The sequence below is a fragment of the Furipterus horrens genome, unplaced genomic scaffold (genome assembly GCF_987537825.1).
Source record: "Furipterus horrens unplaced genomic scaffold, mFurHor1.1.pri manual_scaffold_1, whole genome shotgun sequence".
NCBI classification, from domain to species: Eukaryota; Metazoa; Chordata; class Mammalia; order Chiroptera; family Furipteridae; genus Furipterus; species Furipterus horrens.
Window position 1 is genome coordinate 134,448,339 of NW_028327171.1, and position 18,303 is coordinate 134,466,641.

The 18,303-nt window shown below is 37.9% G+C and overlaps 1 protein-coding gene and 1 non-coding gene across 2 annotated transcripts in view; one reads left to right on the forward strand and one right to left on the reverse strand.

Annotated features, from left to right (window-relative positions):
* THSD7B (thrombospondin type 1 domain containing 7B) overlaps positions 1–18,303 on the forward strand; it is an 824,502-nt gene that overhangs the window by 783,454 nt on the left and 22,745 nt on the right. Inside the window, exons 20-24 of the mRNA XM_090267231.1 lie at positions 6,881–7,026; positions 12,552–12,711; positions 13,826–13,999; positions 14,102–14,197; positions 17,254–17,336. Coding sequence (XP_090123357.1) covers positions 6,881–7,026; positions 12,552–12,711; positions 13,826–13,999; positions 14,102–14,197; positions 17,254–17,336 — 659 coding nt within the window. The remainder of the gene's footprint in view (positions 1–6,880; positions 7,027–12,551; positions 12,712–13,825; positions 14,000–14,101; positions 14,198–17,253; positions 17,337–18,303) is intronic.
* On the reverse strand, positions 10,233–10,339 carry LOC150021949 (U6 spliceosomal RNA). The gene has a single exon (XR_016513907.1). It is a non-coding gene; the product is annotated as a U6 spliceosomal RNA (small nuclear RNA).

Consider the following 18,303-nt stretch of genomic DNA (forward strand, 5'->3'; position numbering starts at 1 on the left):
TATGCCTTAAAAATTTAACTCATATTCAAAAGAAATAATGCCTAGGTTAAAGGAAAATCAGTAATAATAATATTCAAATAATATGCTATAAGGTCCAAGTCAATTCATGTACTGTTATTGTATTTCTGTCTGTGGTGCATTGGAGTTTATAGGTATGTTCATGTAAATTGCTCAGATAATTTATTTAATGCACCATTTAAGGTTAAATAGGTATGTTCTTCTTTGCTCTATTACTATTGTATTCCCTCTCCCATTTTCTTCTTTACATTATTTGCCTGGGTCATATTTAAATTTTCCAGGGCTATCCAAACCATACTTTTTAGTTACTTCAATTGATCATGAGTCAGGGCCATGGCACTGTAACATGGCACTGAAAGGGTGCATGGTTGCTGGCTACTTGGATCTGAAAGTGTGGTCAGAAAAGAAAACCGTGTCATTTGACTTAATTTTCTTTTATGACTGCATAAACTGACAAGTTCTTAACAAATTTTCTGGGTTTTTACTGCTTAAAATTTCCCACATCTTTTTTGTCACTGAGGACTCAGAGTAAAGTCTGACTATAGTTCAGTAGGAATGCTTTAAATCTATATGCAGTCTTCCACTTACTGGTCTGTTTTTGAATTGTGTGTGTGTGTGTGTGTGTGTTTCAACTAGTATGCCTCATTATCTGTTTTTTCTTAATGGAGGTCTTACCAGGCAATCTTTTTTCCTTCCTTGCAAGTATTGTAATTATTGTCAATTTAATAGTAAGCCCAATATTACTGTTGGTTATAATGAGTTTCAAATATTTCCCAAGGGAGGAGAAGAAAAAGCTCAGGGAGAGTTGCTAGCAAATGTGCCCTATCATAATTTGGTTTTTTATTAAATGGAAACTTATTTTGTAGAAGGTGCTTTTCTGTCTTTTATAGCCTGAAGAGTAGATGAATAGTCAATTTCTCTTTCTACATCTTATTGGTAATGCTCATTAAGCAGATTATCTAGATCTATTACTGAATTCAGGTTCAAAATAGATTCCTAGACTTATATATTATGCTTTTACTGAAAAACATAAACCTGAACAGAATCCAGACAGTTTCCAAGAAAAGATCCCACTGTCAGATTGGAAACATGAGGATATGTATGACAGAACCTTCACTCTTTCTTTGAGGACAAAAGCAGTCCAGACTAGAGTGTAAGGAGTTTGGTGGATTGGGAACAGGCTTAATCATTATGGGTTTCATAACTGTGTGCTTTCCATATGAATACAGGTAGCATGCTTGATATACCCCTTATAGGCTTGTTCTAGGAATTGATATAAAAAGTACTTGTTAAAATAAATGATTAAAAATATTAAATATTTTAGCAAGCACCTATTATATTTTAGATATGCTACAAAGTGGTTTATAATGTTTTATTTATTCATATAATCAGAGTGAATAAGTGTAAGGACTCCATATCACCTCAGTAGTCTTCATCTGAATCACCATAATCATAAGCCCCTGTAGGAAGTAAAACCCCTCAAAATATCAAATTATTCACTAATGACCTCACCCCTTATAAAGCCATCCCCAGTCAATAAGCATCTTCTGTTTACACACATGTGTTGTCACTGCATCAGGGTATTTGTCAGTCAATCTCTAGTTGCACGTGGAGTACAAAATAGAGTGATCTGTACATCAGAGATTAAAGGGAACTCCTGAGAAAATTGATGAAAAGTGACTCAGAGGTCAAAGATCTTATAATCAAACTGCTCAAGCCAGTCATGAAACAATGGATCTTTTATAGTATAATCATAAAATCATGTAAATAATATCGATAGCTGATTTCTTCTTTGTCTTAATAATGAGTGCATAGCTGCAGTTATAATCTGCATTGCAGTTGATATTTGATCAAACAAACCCACTTGCATACTCTTTAGTTCCACAAAATGTCCCATTTAGACATTTTATTATTTATTTAAAATAATTTAATTCCCATTTCAAATAGATTCACTTTTAAGTGGCATTTTTCCCAGCATGAATTTTTCTCAGATAATAAGGACTTTTGTATACTTAATTTTATTTTACAGAAGAGCAAATTTATGCTCAGAGGAGTTAAAATACTTTCATGCACTCCCAACATTTACTAGCTGTTAATTTGAGATAACTGTTTTCAATTAGTGAATTTTGATGCCAAGTCCAGGTTTCTTTTCACCATACATCAATAATTTTTAAATTCTATTTTTTATAATCTATAGTATATCATAAATTTAATATTTTTAATTTGGCAGTAACTTCCACTATTTTCCTGGTCATATGCAAATTTACTATCACCAAAACAGTTACTGCATGCTCCTGCCATTGGGGGTCCCTTTTAGAATAATCATTGCTGAGACATAGTTTGGTTGACTATTCCATTCAGTCTGATGTCCAGAATCCCGGGTAGTACTGGACTACTATCATTGGGGATGGCAGGCCTCCTTCTTATACCATTCATACTCCATGTAAGTAGGTTTTAATTCAAAACTTCAGCACTTGTGAAAGAGTATCTAATTTCTAATTTGAGGGGTACTTTTTCTGATTATTTAATTTATACAACCAAATATCCCTGTCTTAAAAAATAAAAAAGCACATATTAAAGATACCAAGTACCCCACAGAAACATCAGGGCTAGACGTTGCCTTTTAGACTCTTCAGCCTTTATTAGCAGTTTTTGGACTTCCGGCCAAGATGGAAGCCTAGACAGACACGCTGTGTCTCCCTCCACAACTAAAAAGGAATACAACTACCTCAAAACTAGAAACAACCAGAAGTTCCAGAAAATCAAACTACATGGAAGTCCAGCAAACGAAGATATAAAGAATATATACTCATCCAGACAGGTAGGAGGGGCGGGGCCAGGGCGGAGAGGACGTGGTATGTTGGCGGCAGCAGCAGTAGCAGTGGCAGGTCTGCAGAAAGTGCAGTCACATGTTTTAAAAAGTCAGGAGGGATATCTGGGGAGCATTCCCAGCTCCTCACTGGACCTCGCAGCCCACGGTCCCAGCACTGGGGAAAATCAAGCCTCATTGCTTCTGACTGTGCAGACCAGTGGGGGTTGGGGTGGAATGGAAACTGCAGGTCTCAGCAGAGTTCACTTGTTTAAAGGGCCTCCATGGTCCTAGAACATCTGCAGACCCACTCACTCTAGGAATGAGTGCCAGAGCAGCAGCTAGAGGGGCGTCAGTCCAGTGCAGAAGTGGGAGAGGTGCTTGGCAAAGGGGCGAGTGCTGGGCAGGCGGCATTGTTCCCTCTCAGACCCCTCCCCCACATACAGCACCACAACGTGGTGGAACAGGTTGCCCTGTACTGATGAATCCTTAAGGCTCTGCCCCTTACAACGTAACAGGAGCAACAGCTCTACCTGGGACGCAGAGGCAAACAAACACAGGGGCCTGTCTGAATGAGGACACAGAGAAGTATGGCCCAAAAGGGGAAACAGAATAAGGTTCCAATGGGAGAACTAATCAAGAGGAGATAGCCAACCTAACAGATGAGGAGATAGACAACCTAACAGATGCAGAATTCAAAACACCAGTGATAAAGATGCTCACAGACTTATCAGATATGCTTGACTATGGCAAATGCATAAGAGAAGAAATAAAGGCTATGCTAAGTGAAATGAAGGAAAATCCACACAAAACCAATGGTAATGGGAAGGAAACTAGGGTTCAAATCAATGATTTGGAACATAAGGAAGAAGAAAACAGTCAACCAGTGCAGAATGAGGAAGCAAGAATTGAAAAAAATGAGGAAAACTTCCCAAATTTTGTGAAGGAGATGGACATACAGGCCCGAGAAGCACAGAGTGTCCTGGGTGAGCTGGACCCAGAGGGGACCACACCAGGACACATCATGATTGAGATGCCAAAGGTGAAAGATAAAGATAGAGTCCTGAGGGCAGCAAGAGAGACTTGGAGAGTTTCCTACAGGGGAGCGCCTAAAGAACTATCAGCTGATTTCTCAGAGGACTCTTTGCAGGCAGGAAGGGACTAGCAAGCAGTATTCAATGTGATGAAAAGCAACCTACAACCAAGATTACTCTATCCAGCAAAGCTATCATTTAGAATGGAAGGGAAGATGAAGTGCTTCCCAGAGAAGGTGAAGCTAAAGGAGTTCATCATTACCAAGCTATTATTATATGAAATGTCAAAGGGGCTTACTTAAGAAAAAGAAGATCAAAACTACTAGTAATTTTAACTGAACTTTAATATTAAGGCAATTAGATGTAACAATATACTTCAAAAATTAAGGTTGTTATATGCTTTTTGGCTTTAAAAATATATTGTTGGTAGTAATTGGCATTGTTTGAAAATCTTTGTGATTCGTTAGCAAAAGGTAGAGAAATCATATGACTGTGCTTCAGTGAATGGTTTTAAGACTATATTATTTCAAAAAAGTAATAGCATCATTTTTTCCCTATTGTATTCATTAGGCATGTTCCTTCCACCCCTATGTCCAGGAGAAGATATCTGTCACATTAAAGAAAATGAATAAAATAGTTCTAAAATAATGGCCATCCACATGCCATCAATTCAAGAACAGTCTTGAAATTATTTGATTATAATAAAATAGAGCCTCTTTAGAGTGATATAGGCAATACTGGATTATCATTATTCTTACAAAAATGGATTTAGAACAAAATGCAATTATAATGACATTAAGGTAATGGATATTTAGTTCAAGAAAATAAACATAAAGATTATTATAATACTTAAGAGTATATAAGCAAACATAAATATAAAATCTTGAGCCAAGTGTGTTCATCAAGCAGGAATAACATTTTATATGAATGAGGTGGTGTATGACCTATATGATTTGATTTGAGTGATGTAGGGAAAAACATCTATCCAAACACTCAGTTTCCAAAGATGCAGAATGGGTAGATCCTGTTGTTCACCAAACCCATGTTATCTCTGACAAAATTTTACCATCATCCAATGTTTCTTTTTGGTACTGTACTTGTTATCTTGCCTGAATCTACCAGCATCATGACTAATACAGCTTCCTCAGGATCAAAAGTTTCTGAGTTTGGATTCTATTCTGCAACTTATGACTTTTTTGACCTTAGACAAGTGACTTAAACTCCCTGTGCCTCACTTCCCTCATCTATAGGGAATGTAACAGAATTTTCCTCTAGGCTTGTTATGAATATTGCTTAGTATGTGCTACCTGCTTAATAATTGTATTGGTATTATTATATTATTACATATCTGATGCCAGATAATATTATGTAGTTACTTTATGAATACAAGGATTAAACAGATATTTAATTAGTGCTTAAAATATATGAAACACCATGTTAGGGACAGAAGCCCGAACCTCCAGGAATTTAGAATTCAGTGGTTAGAACTTCCTGGTTTTCTTCAAAGATCTTCTCAGAGAGCATTAGTTTACCATCAAACCTATGATAGTATTCTGGTGGCCAGTATAATATCTAGTGTACGCAAAGTGTGAGTCACCCTTGCTTATCTGTAGACTTGAGAGCATCTGAGAATTGTTCCTAGTCAGGGCCTGAATTCTACTTAGAAGTGACATTATCACTAGCTTTCCTGTTCCTAAGATACTAATGTAGAATCTTTGGAATTGACTAAAAGACCCCGCTTTCAATAGCTTTACCAACATTGCCTCAACCTTTTTTTCCCTGACTCTGTTCTGGCCACACTGGCTTTCTGTCAGGTCCTCAAACATGTTCTACTTCTTTTCATCTCATGACTTCCTCACATGCTTTTCTGCATGGGACACACTCTGCATATTATGTTTGGTTTGCACTACTTAAGACTTCTGCTTAATGTTCAAATGCTCAAGGAAATGTTTCTGATTTCAACCCAGAATAGGATGCATCCCTATAACATTCTCTAATAGAACACTCAGTTTTTCCTTGAATATTTTATCACAAATACAATTATATAATTAATCTATAACAACAATGGGAGGACATTATATTCACAGATATGATAGTAATGAAGGTATATGTACATAGTACTTTAGCAGTAAAAGAAGAGTAAACAAATAAAAGTGAGTGGGATATCAAGAGAGAGAAACACAGACACTTAAATTCTATCCACTATTCCACTTAATATGCATATGACCTAATGCCTATAGGTATGGTCATGAGTTGGCATGGGAGCCCTACTCTTTCTTCAGTTATCCATACTAACCATTTTTATTTCATCATGAAATGGAATACCAGAATTTGAATATTTTTAAAAAACATCCTGGCTGCTTCACATCGGGCAAAAACTTTATATTTGCTCAGTGAAGAAATGGTTTAAACTCTTAGGAAAATTAGGCATGTTGAAATAATTGAGAAAAACTGTTGGGACCTTGGAGTAGCAACTCCCTAGGGAATTTTCTAGGGTAATTTGGATTGTGTGTAATTTTTAACTGATCTGCTAATTTATAACCTAACAGATAAAGAAGATGCAACTGTCTCTATTTTTAGTATTTGTAATCCTGGCCTAAAATATAAGAAGTTCTGAGAGGGCTGAAGGTACACCTGGCTATTTCATTACTGTATCTGTAGCACATAGGAGGACAGCTGGATGATACTACAGACCAACAAATGCATATTTATTAAGTGAATTAATATTATTTTAATGTTTATAAGATCAGTCAATTTGGCAACAATACCCAGCTTGTACTTGGGAACACGAAAGAAATAGAAGGCAGACTTTTAGATCCTAAGCATTATGCTGACCTCAGATTACCTGTTTCTCTGTGGAAGCCTAAATTAAAATAGCAGGAAAATTGAAAGCTGGAAATGACAAAGTTCAGTGTATTTTATTGAAGACTTGTGTGTGTGTAAGGCAACATTCTGTTCTTTAATTCCCTTCCTAAGCCAAATTCTACCTGAAAAGCTCACACCTTCCTTAACATTTTAGGTCAAATGAGCCGGACTCGATTTATCATGCTGCCAACCCAAGGGGAAGGACGGCCATGCCCTGCAGAGCTCTCTCAGCAGAAAACCTGCCCAGTGACCCCCTGCTACAGTTGGGTTCTCAGCAACTGGTCTGCATGTAAATTGGAGGTAGGTCAAATAATGACACTTAGAGAAATGCTTCTCAATGTGTCCTAAGTACTTGTCCCGTCAAACCTATGCACTGATGGAATAAATTTCACAGCAGCAGGGGCCTGGCACAATGTATATTTATGCAATGAAGTACATGGGAAAACACAATCAAATGATTTAACCCCAAGCAGAGTTATGCTGCTAGGAAAATACATAGCCACTCATTAGGCACTGATTACAGTAACTGGGGTCATAGGGACTGTCAATCTCCTTGGCAGCCTGAAGAATTCTGTTATTTTCCAGGCTTGTTGGATCTATTAACATATTATTTAATTAGGCAAAACCCTGATACTATGGAAATGCACAGCTTGTTGTAGACTGTATTTCTTAAAGAGACACATTTAGGCTTAGACACAATCTTGCATATGGGCAGAAAACCAAAAGCACATGGAAGTTACATTTTAACATTATTACACAAACCAAGGTTCCTATAATATCCTCAATGATTACTTTTTTATTGGCCTGAAATATAAATGCCTAGAAACATCATAATATATCACATACCCAGAGCTTTTGCTGGATCAGCAAAGATGCTCTACTGCCTTTTCTCCCTGGCTTCCTGTGTAAGAATAAGCACATTGATTTTTTTCCTGTTTTCTTACTTTACTAGTTTATCCTTCAGTTCATATTCCAAAGTTTATTTTAATTAGGTAACAATAATGTTGATTATGCATAGAGAATCTGCAGAGTATTCTCATAAAGATGTTTGGTGTTCTTGTCAGATGACATTGTAATGCAGCATTATTATCTTGCAGAAGTTAAATGCATGTATTGTAATAAATCCCAGAGGAACAAAAATGTGTGGTACATTTGTTCAGTCTCCTCTTTACAAAAAATAATTTAACCATGCTAAATAATTCAATACTAATATAAATGCTTTAAATATAAATAGTTTGTCTACTAGTTTAAAATATTTTTTCCTAAACCTTCAGCAATTTTAAATAATGCTTGGAATCACTTACAATTAAGAAAATGAAAGGAATATTTTTCCTTGTGATTACAATAAAGGTTGACAGAGTGGAGAAAATAAGCTTAAAGAATGCAGCAACCCATCCCAGGGGAAGGGAGAAAAAGGGATTTAGGAAGAAGGGAAGGAGTGCTGTCACGCCCCGGGCACCAGGTCTTACCAGGCATACAACTGTTGCTATATCTTACTAGTTATTCTGTACTTTCCCTTCTGTCTTCTCAGGTTTGGGAGCCTTTCCTTTTTCTTTTAATAGACAAGTCTGCCATCTTGTCCCATGGGAACATTATGAGGAAATGCCAAATATAATGTTTCGTTTTGTTGTAACCTATTGAGCTTTTGACAGAACCATAGGGGCAAGAGTGGTGGGTTGTGAACATTCTCTGTAGCAGTGTAGTGACAAATGTGGGGTTATGGCATCTTTTAGCAAGAGCCAGACTTGGAGGCTCTGGAGATCATATGAACAGGGGTATCCAGAAACTTCAGAGCTCCTCAGATTTCTAGATGAGGTTATTCCTACAAACTGACACGTTCAGTTCTTCCCCAAGAATTTGGAATGGAATTAAAGCTGTTCAAAGATACTGTGTTCAGGAACTCTTAGCTGCCATGTTGTCCCACCTTGTAAAAAAAGCCAGTCACTCAGAAGCAAGAAAGAATAAAGAAGATAACACAAAGAAAAGCAGAGGCAAAAAGGAAAGGGAATCATGAAGATATCTGACTTGACTTTTTCCCGAGTTCAAGTTACATTTGTGCTTTTCCTGAAGCCTGGTTGTAAACTATTTTTTTTAAAACAATTTTATTTATTTATTTGTTTGTTTGTTTGCTTTTAGAGAGAGGGGAAAGGAGAAAGAGAGGGAGAGAAACAGCGCTGTGTGGTTGCCTCTCACACGCCCCCAACTGGGGACCTGACGAGCAACCTAGTCATGTGCCCTGACTGGGAATCGATTCAGCGACACTTGGGTCGCAGGCTGACGCTCAATCCACTGAGCCACAGCAGCCAGGGTCTGATTGTAAACTCTTTATGAGACAGAAAACAATACCTTTTTAGCAAATTGCCTTTTCTGAGGTTTTGGAATTACTGGTCAAAGTACACATGGACTTTGCACACAAAGGGAAAAACACTTCTCTCACAACTGCACTCCTGCTTCTCCTTGTCCTATCACATCCTAACCTGCCAAGTGCTGGCATATAACTTTCTCATGCACTGAGGGTGGCGATGATATTGATGTGGCTGATTGCCATTAACAAGTATCAAACCAAAATAAGAGAAGCTTGCACAGTGCACTGTTGATGTGCCAATTTTGCCCTTATCTAACATGGAAACAGATTATCAAAGGAAAGTGTTTATCCTCAGGCTTCGCTTTCTTTTTAAATGTTTTTCTAACTCTTTCCAAGTTCCTCAGTGGATAACAAGTATCCACACATATGTTCGTCAGTCTGTTTTAGGAGCTCGGACTTTGGAGTCTAGCAGGCCTAATTTTTATCAATGTTCTGCCAGTTCTTAGTTCTGCAATTTTTTGCGAAGTTTCTGAACTCTTTGCACCTCTCTTCTTAAATCTATACAATGGAAGCAGCAATAGTACAAATTTCACTGGAGATTTTTGTTAGGTATTAGACAATTCTTAAATAGTGCTTAGTATAGTACCTAGCAAACAGAAGAGCTTATGAATTGTAATGGCTATTATAATTTTAATTAAAACTATAATTATGATTATTAGCACCATCTGCCTATCCACATCTGGTGATGCTAATTAGGAGTGTACAAAAAGTCCATTAATGATCTAGAGAGTGGAGAGTTAATGAGAAGGTCCTCAATGTTGACAATCTTGCTCTAAAAAGCCAGGCTCTGTTTCAGGCCCTAGTGTGTAAAGTCTCAGAGTGATAGTGAGCAAATGCTTGCTGTATGAGTGAAATTATCATTCTGATGCTAATTTATCTTCATATGTGGCTGTTGTCATCAAAGGTATGAGAGATTAAGGTTGAATATAGATACATACGAAGAGCATATTATAGTTTGTCTTGTTTTTTTTTTTGTTTTTTTCCCTTTTAAAATAATAGACTTTATTTTTTTTTTAATTTTTTTTTTTTGGTTTTTCAATTACAGTTGTCCCCTTTTCCCCCAATTTCTCTCCCCCACCCAACCCACCCCCTCTCCCACAATCATATCCCTCCCCGTTGTCCATGTCCATGAGTCTTTCATAAAAATATGGAACGCTTCACGAATTTGCGTGTCATCCTTGCGCAGGGGCCATGCTAATCTTCTCTGTATCGTTCCAATTTTAGTATATGTGCTGCCGAAGCGAGCACTGTCTTGGTTTTTAAAGTTACCCCTGATGTAGACTTGTTTCCTGCCATTTCCTTGTACTCTATTTCCTGGAATGTCAAACAAATCTGTAATCAATTACATCTTCTGCTACTGAGGTTCCAGATGGCAGTGTTTTCAAATTTCATACCTGCTGTTGAGTCTTCAGACTCTTTTCTCCAAGTACACAGAGTCAGATATTCTATGGCAAAACATACACCTTAGACAATCCTTAGGTCCACCATGTAGAATAATAAGTTATAAAAGAAAATCCTCCCCCAAAATGAAATTGAACTTATACTAATTATTTTCTACTTCATGGAGTAAATATTTACTGCAGCATGTGCTTTGAATGAATCTACTGTAAACTGATTTTAAGCCTCCACTTATCTTCAAAGAAAAGCACTTAGGGTCAAAAGAAGGCTGCATTTTTGTCAATTTCACAATGGCTGCAAAAATGATTAGAGCAATTATGAGGTATTGATAAATCAAGTGTGGGAATTGCCATGTTAGATAAATGAAACATAATTCTTGTTAAAACACCTCTAGAAGAGAATGCGGTGGTCCCAGTTTCTGTGCCTACTCAGATTCTTTGGGCTTTCAGTTCCTACAACTTGGTCCTCCTCCAAGTTACACATTTTCTTTTTTGCCAGAGTGTCTTTGAATCCTTACATAAAGAATTTTCCTCAGCAGCCATTGTGTACCATCCTGCACCTCCAGTGGTCCATCTACAAGTTGCCCTTGACCTAAAGTAGCTGCTGCCACTGTGCCTTGAACATTTTTCACTCCTACCACTGCAAGAGCCACAGTAGCTCCAAGGCCTAGGCAATGCAGTTTCTGAGGCCAGTGATAAGGGATAAGGAGGTGAAATCCAGTGTCCCAGTGCAGAGCAGTTACCATGCTGTTACCTAATAATGGATTAGCGGGTTGTAGCACATTGCATCCCTGGCTGCAGGAACAGAGGTGCAAAGGCTCATGCACTTCTCCCTCTCTCCCTCCCTCTCCCTCTCCTCCTCCCCTTCCCCCCTTAACCATACCAGCAGTAGCCATAAAGGCTCTAGCTCTTCCACCAACTTCTGGACTTAGTGGAAACTGAGTAGCACACCTTGGAAGCACAGAGCAGTTAATACCCCCTGGGATGAAGGTTAATCAATGAGAGTGGATACAAGGAGGAGCTGGCATTCAGATGCTTCTGCCTTCTTTCTGCCTTGTCCCATCCTGGATAGTACTGAGAAATAGTGGTACCACATGGCCTGTCTGAAAGATATTAGGTGACCAAGAAGGCAACTGTGTTGACTTTGAAGTTGAGGCCAGCTTAGTGACACTACTTTTATTCATTTTCCTTTCATTTCCGATTCATTTCTTTTATCCTCACTCTTGCCATTCTGGGATTTTACCTCCTTGGCAGAAAAGCTTGCCTGAGGCTCTGTTTTTAAGGTATTTATAAAAAAGAAAGCTATCATCTAAAGTTTTCAAAATAACGGACTGCTTTTTGAAGTACACGCACCTGACTAAAACTGAGAAGTGAAAACTCATCTCACGAATATCTGACAAAAATGTATAGTAGGAAACCTTACATCAGGCACATGCTTGGGCCAGATAACCACTAAGGGCCTTTCAAGTCTAAGCTTCTGTTTCTATGAGACACTGTACACATTTTTTCTAATAGCCAAGAATAAGCTAAGTGGTATTTGTAAATATCTTCAAAGAACATTATTCATCACAAAAGGTATGCTGGAAAAACAACTCATGGCATTAGAGAAAATCAGTATTGCATTGGGAACCCCAGCCTAATCCACATGAGAATGTGCTGAGTGCCCTACAAGAGAAAAACAAGCAAAGTAAAAAAGAAATGTGTGCCCTGTGGCTGCACATGTTCTTTTGGGGAGTGATTACACATTAGGTCATTTTATCACATACACCTAGACAAATTATGTATTGTTTTTCTTTTTCAGTCAATTCTGGCTGAGTTCCAAAATGAATGGTCATATTTTGAGAACAGAAATTTCATGGCATAAATTTGCATTTTTCTTCAGCTTCTCTATTAGCTCTTAAAGAATTGCTTAGATATACTTTATTATCAACAGTTGAAAGGGAATACCCAAGAGGAGGAAGCTGCTGAAATATACAACTAGGAGGGTTTGCCTTTTTTTTTTTTTTTTTAAGCAGGATATACTAATTTCTTGGGTAATTCTGATGTATTCTTTCCTCTCACAGGGTGGAGACTGTGGGGAAGGGATCCAGATCCGCAGCCTTTCCTGTGTGGTCCACAATGGTTCAATCTCTATCTCTGCTGTACGTGTAGATGATGCACAGTGTAAAGAAATGCCCTTTCAGGATGCCATTCTGAAGCAGCTGTGTACTGTGCCCTGCCCAGGTATGCAATTTTAAACAACTGAAAGTGCCTTCCTTGGTGAGTCTTCTTTCTTTTCTTTTTTCCTTCCTTCTTCCCTTCCTCCCTTCCTTCTTTTCTTCCTTCCTTCCTTCCTTCCTTTTCTTCTATTATATTTCTTTCTGAAGAATGTCTATTACATCAAAATTGAAGTTTTTAACTAACTTTGATTCATTTTTTAATTGTGGTTATAACTTTGGAATGTACCTACAGCTTCAATTGAGACAATGTAGGCAAGAGGAAAAAAAATCACTGGACGTGCTGATTTAAGAGCTAAGTTAGAATCTTGTCTCTCAGTTCCCTGGTGTTTTACCTGGGGCACAGAAAATGTGTTAATACCTGACCTGACAGCACCTAGCACATTGGCCAGCACTCAAAAAATGTTAACTGAATCCATGAGTGGATGAACCAGTGGGGAAGGGAGTGGTGAGGACAAGTGAGGCTGTATGTTTATGAAAGCACTCTGTCAAACGATCATGGTCTATGTAACTGTGAAGGTCATTATTAGTTACATAAAATGTATGAGTTTATTTTAATTCTGATAAGTTAGGGCATATGGCATAAGTTTAAGATGGCTTAATATATCCTTAGAGTATGGCATGTGAAATACATGTGTGTATATAAACATATACATACATATGTACATATATACACACAAATGTGTATGTTCAGTTTAAGTTCAGCATTTTTAAGCCCAAAGATGACCAATGTATTTTCTTTATATTGTTTTTCTGAACATCAATTTTACGATGTTATGCTGTTCCTTGAACATTTAGTTACTTTAATCTTTACATTTTCCTTTTTTAAAAGTTTATTTTCACTAGCAGACACATAGTGTTCTCTAAAATATGACTATGATTTGAAGAAAAGTAATGCCATTCTAGTTTTGGCACTCGCTTCCTAACCTAGATTGAATCATAAATTAATCATTCTTAGTACTTTCTAATTGGAAAATTAGTCAAGGAAGAATGTGTGGTAACTGGAACCCACCCCATCACTAACTACCACCAACACAAATCTCATTGTGAACCTGTCCGTTTAAATGTCAACTACCAGTTTCCATATTGTCTCCCCTGCTTTGTACCACACAACCATCCAGGAGGCTGCCATTTAACGCAATGGTCAGAGTGGAGCACATGTGAACTAACCTGCATCAATGGAAGAAGCTTTGAGGCAATGGGCCGCCAATCTAGGTCAAGGACATTTATAATTCAGTCTTTTGAAAACCAAGACAGCTGCCCCCAGCAGGTGCTAGAAACACGTCCTTGTACAGGTACCAAGAGCGCTTTTCAATTCTCATCTTTGATTGATGAAGCTTATTCTTTTTTTATGTCAGGTATAATAATAGCACTGCTGTTATCATATTTGCTTGCAGGAGGCAAATGTTATCACTATACATGGAAAGCAAGTCTTTGGAACAATAATGAACGGACTGTATGGTGTCAACGTTCAGATGGCATTAATGTCACAGGTATTCCTTCCTAAGGTTCATATGGGTACTTTCAAAACACTTCTGAGTGTTACACTTGTGAGGAGAATTAGCTTACAAGTTATAAGCATGGACAGATGACCTTAGATCAGTGGTTCTCAACCTTCCCAATGCTGCAACCCTTTAATACAGTTCCTCATGTTGTGGTGACCCCCAATCATAAAATTATTTTTGTTGCTACTTCATAACTGCAATTTTGCACTGTTATGAATAATAATGTAAATATCTGATATGCAGGATGTATTTTCATTGTTACAGATTGAACATAATAAAGCATAGTGATTAATCACAAAGCAATATGTAATTATATATGTGCTTTCCAATGGTCTTAGGCTACCCCTGTGTAAGGGCCGTTCAACTCCCAAAGGGGTCACGACCCACAGGTTGAGAATTGCTGCCTTAGATGATATTCTTGTCAAATTGTCATTAGACCTTTGCACCTCAGAAAGCAAACAATTCTATTTGAAGACCCATAATATATCAGATAAGTTAAAGAAATAAGCTGAAACATAATAAAATTCTCTTAAATATCATGAATCTGAGACGAAGACTGAAAAAAGGCAGATACTTGCTTAAAGCAATGGTCTCTAGAATTTTAAGTCTTGTACTTTCTTAGTAAAAAGTTTTTAAGGACTATTTCAATGTATCATATACTTATATATCATTATATACTTATATACTATGAAACATACAGAAATTGAAATTAAAGGATTAGGATATACAATTTAATATAGTGTATTTGTTAGTGGAAAAAAATTGTTTGCTGCAAATTATAGATGCTTATATTCATTCACTGGAAGCTTAGTTCTTAAAATTATGATAGTCATGATTATTACTTAATATCTAAATGTGGACTGAGGAAGGTGTTCCTCATTCATGACAATGGGTAGGATTTGATCTACAAGTAATTTTAATAATTTTAAAGGGTATTTTTATGCCTTATCAGAAAAAATTAAATTGCCATTGTCGTTACTTAGTACTAGACTTACAAGGACTTACTGTAAGGAGAGTTTCTGTTCTTCTATAGGAATAGAATTGGCAGGTTTGCCTTTTCCTTGTATATTTGTTTGGCATTATTAGTATTCCCTTTAATCCCTAGTTTATTCACATAGTAATTTATTTTAAGCCTGGACATTTCTAAGTTATTGTTAAAGCCAAATGCATTTGTAAATCAACCTTACCGGAAACACAGAAACCATCACACGTAATCTGCAATAAGATGAAGCTTCAGGTGGTACGGGTTGTGCGCTTTAATTCTCTGCACAAAGTACACGTGGACATCTGATCAATGAGCTCAGGTTGCTAAGTGTTACTAGAGCTTAATTTCATTGGTAAAATGTTAACAAACAGTCGTCGTCGGCAGCCGTCCGTCTCGAGAGACGATGGTGTAGCTTCTTAAGAGTCTATCTGCACCGCCGAGAATGGTTGTGCAGTCCGACTCGGGAGTGACACGGTATCTGTCTCCTCCCATGTTGAATCGACATCTTGCGATGACGCTGGAGTGTCCTCTCCAGTGGAGCTGAAGCTACAGAGCCTGGGCAGGGTGATATGGAGGGTCTGCTGTTGCCCATGCAGCAGACCCCCCCTCTCTTCGCAGCTGAAGGATCCAAGGGAAAGACGGAGTCAATACAGCTTGGCTTCAGGTGCGCTGCAGGAGTTGCCGGTGTTGACTACAACGTCAAATCGCCTTAGGGACTCCGGCTCCGGATTTTCTGTCGGGGTTTACTCCCTTAGCCTTTCCCCTGAAGAGGTATGCCACAAGGCAGCGGAGGTTTTTTGGAGTCAGAGTTTTCCTTCTCTGATGTGCCCTGACTGGAAGATCGAACCAGCGACACTTAGCTCGCAGGCCGACGCTCAATCCACTGAGCCAAACCAGCCAGGGTTAACAAACAGTATACACTGTATAAATGCAAATATTTTCTTCTCTGTTCCCACAAGATCCCCTCGTTCAGGGGTCCACACACTGTACTTTGGACATCACTGGTTTCAAGAATGAATAACCCCTCCAAACACAATTGGTAGCAACAGTACTGTGTGGTTATTGCCACTCATGCCCCAAATTAGTAACGTCACACCAAAGTGCTAAGTCTGGATTGTGGGTATTTTTTTAAAATTTTTGGTGTGGATTATTTTCTTTTCTAAGTAACAGTGAGGATTTAGCTTCTTAGGGAAAGTGTAGATATGACTGTTCTCTACACTGCCTTATGCCCAAACCTTTTTGATAGCTACAAAATCAAACTATAACTGGTTGACAATTATAGTAAGGCAAAGCTACAGTCTATAAATGCAGCCAATATTATAAGTAAGGTTTAAATACTGCACTTGAATAGTATGGGGCTTTTTTGCTTAGTACTCGGAATTTAGGAAGGCTAGGCTAATATGTAAGTGGTTTTCAGGTTATAGAGGCATTCACTTACTCAAAAACATTTAATGAGTACTGTGTCAAGCACTATATCAGGTGTATGATTGCCCCTTCTGGAGACTACATTTTCTCTTAAAAATATATGTGGAAGTCAGAAGGTGTGTGTATATGTCTATGTGTCTATATCCTGATTGAAATGTTTTTAAATGTTACCAAAGTATTTGATATTCTAGTGCCATAAATTGATAAGTGTCCTTCTTTTAGCATTTGGTTTTTGGCAAATTGACCTAGTGCCTAGCTGAGGTATTCCAGAACTGGAGAAAAAGATCTGTAGAATAAGTCTCAAACAGATATATTTTATGCTCCTGAGCTTAAATTGAGATTTTGCCAATTCTCTTACTGATGCTGGCACTCAGAGGCTTTACCCTCAAGCACAGCCACATTGCCAGTGATCAGGTATAAAAAATCTACTGTAAATAGCTTCTGTTAGCAGAGCCTCCCATCTCAAACAGTCTATCCTGGAATAACCAATAAAATAAGACTGGGCCACATGTCAGCAAGTGTATTTATAAAAAAAATAGTAAGTGTTACAAAGTGGCCAGTGCCAGAAAGGGAAAAATGTTTTTCATGTTTATCCTAGAAGAATATGCCAGTGATGGTGGGGTTTCCTTTGTAGGAGGCTGCCCGCAGCAGGCGCGCCCCGCTGCTATCCGGCAGTGTCACCCAGCCTGTAGAAAACCCTTCTCCTACTGCACACAGGTGAGTCACATGCCGGAGGCTGCTACACAGACTTTAATTGCCATGTTATACATATGCTGTGGGACATTTTCCAGTCTGCTAGCATCAAGCAGCAGTTCCCTGTGCCCACAATACCATCTAGAGGCATTTGCAGGAGTAATCACAACTATTCAGAATTCTTTTACAGGAGCATGTGTTAAGGCAAGCAGTCTTTTTTCTATAAATCTGTCTATAGCCAAATCAGTTTTCAGATATCTCATTTATATTAGCTCTGTTTATCAATAAATGTTCTCCATTGATTTATTCTTTGATTCTTAGTCTTTCATCTACCTAACATATTTTGAAAGTTACTAAAAGGCATGTTCATATTTGCTAGATATTATTTAGTAAGTTGATTACAGTATAAATACTGTTGTGTATGTTTTATTTTTTATGTTATTTTAATTTTTATTATTTATGCTATTATGGTTGTTCCCACTCTTCTCCCTTTCCCATCTCCTCCCAGACCCTTCTCTCCCCAGGCCAGTCCATGGATTGTTGTCTGTGTCCATGGCTTGTGCATAAATGGTCCTTGGTGTTTAGTTATTTTAAGTTGAATACATGCCTATGGATAAAAATTATGTGTGTGTGTGTAAACACACACATGCTCATATATATATTTATATATAAAAATTTTAGAGCAAAAATCTTTCTCCCTGTTCTCCCTTAACTCCTGTCTACCAAAGCTCAGGAAATAATGTGAAATGTGCAATGTATTCTAATCAATGGCACTCAGTGTGCAGCAGTGCATGTGTAATTTTTCAAGAGTTGTGTCATGTCCATGTTCCTTAAACAGGTTTCTTATCACACACATGTGCCTTTGGTGAAGTTTTCTCTCCCCTTGGGCTGTCCTCTTGGAGTGCAGAACCAAGCCTGCAAGCAAAGAGATAGTTCAGATGAGTTATTGATCAATGGTAGCAGGTGAGGGAGGCATTCAGCAGGTGGGGCA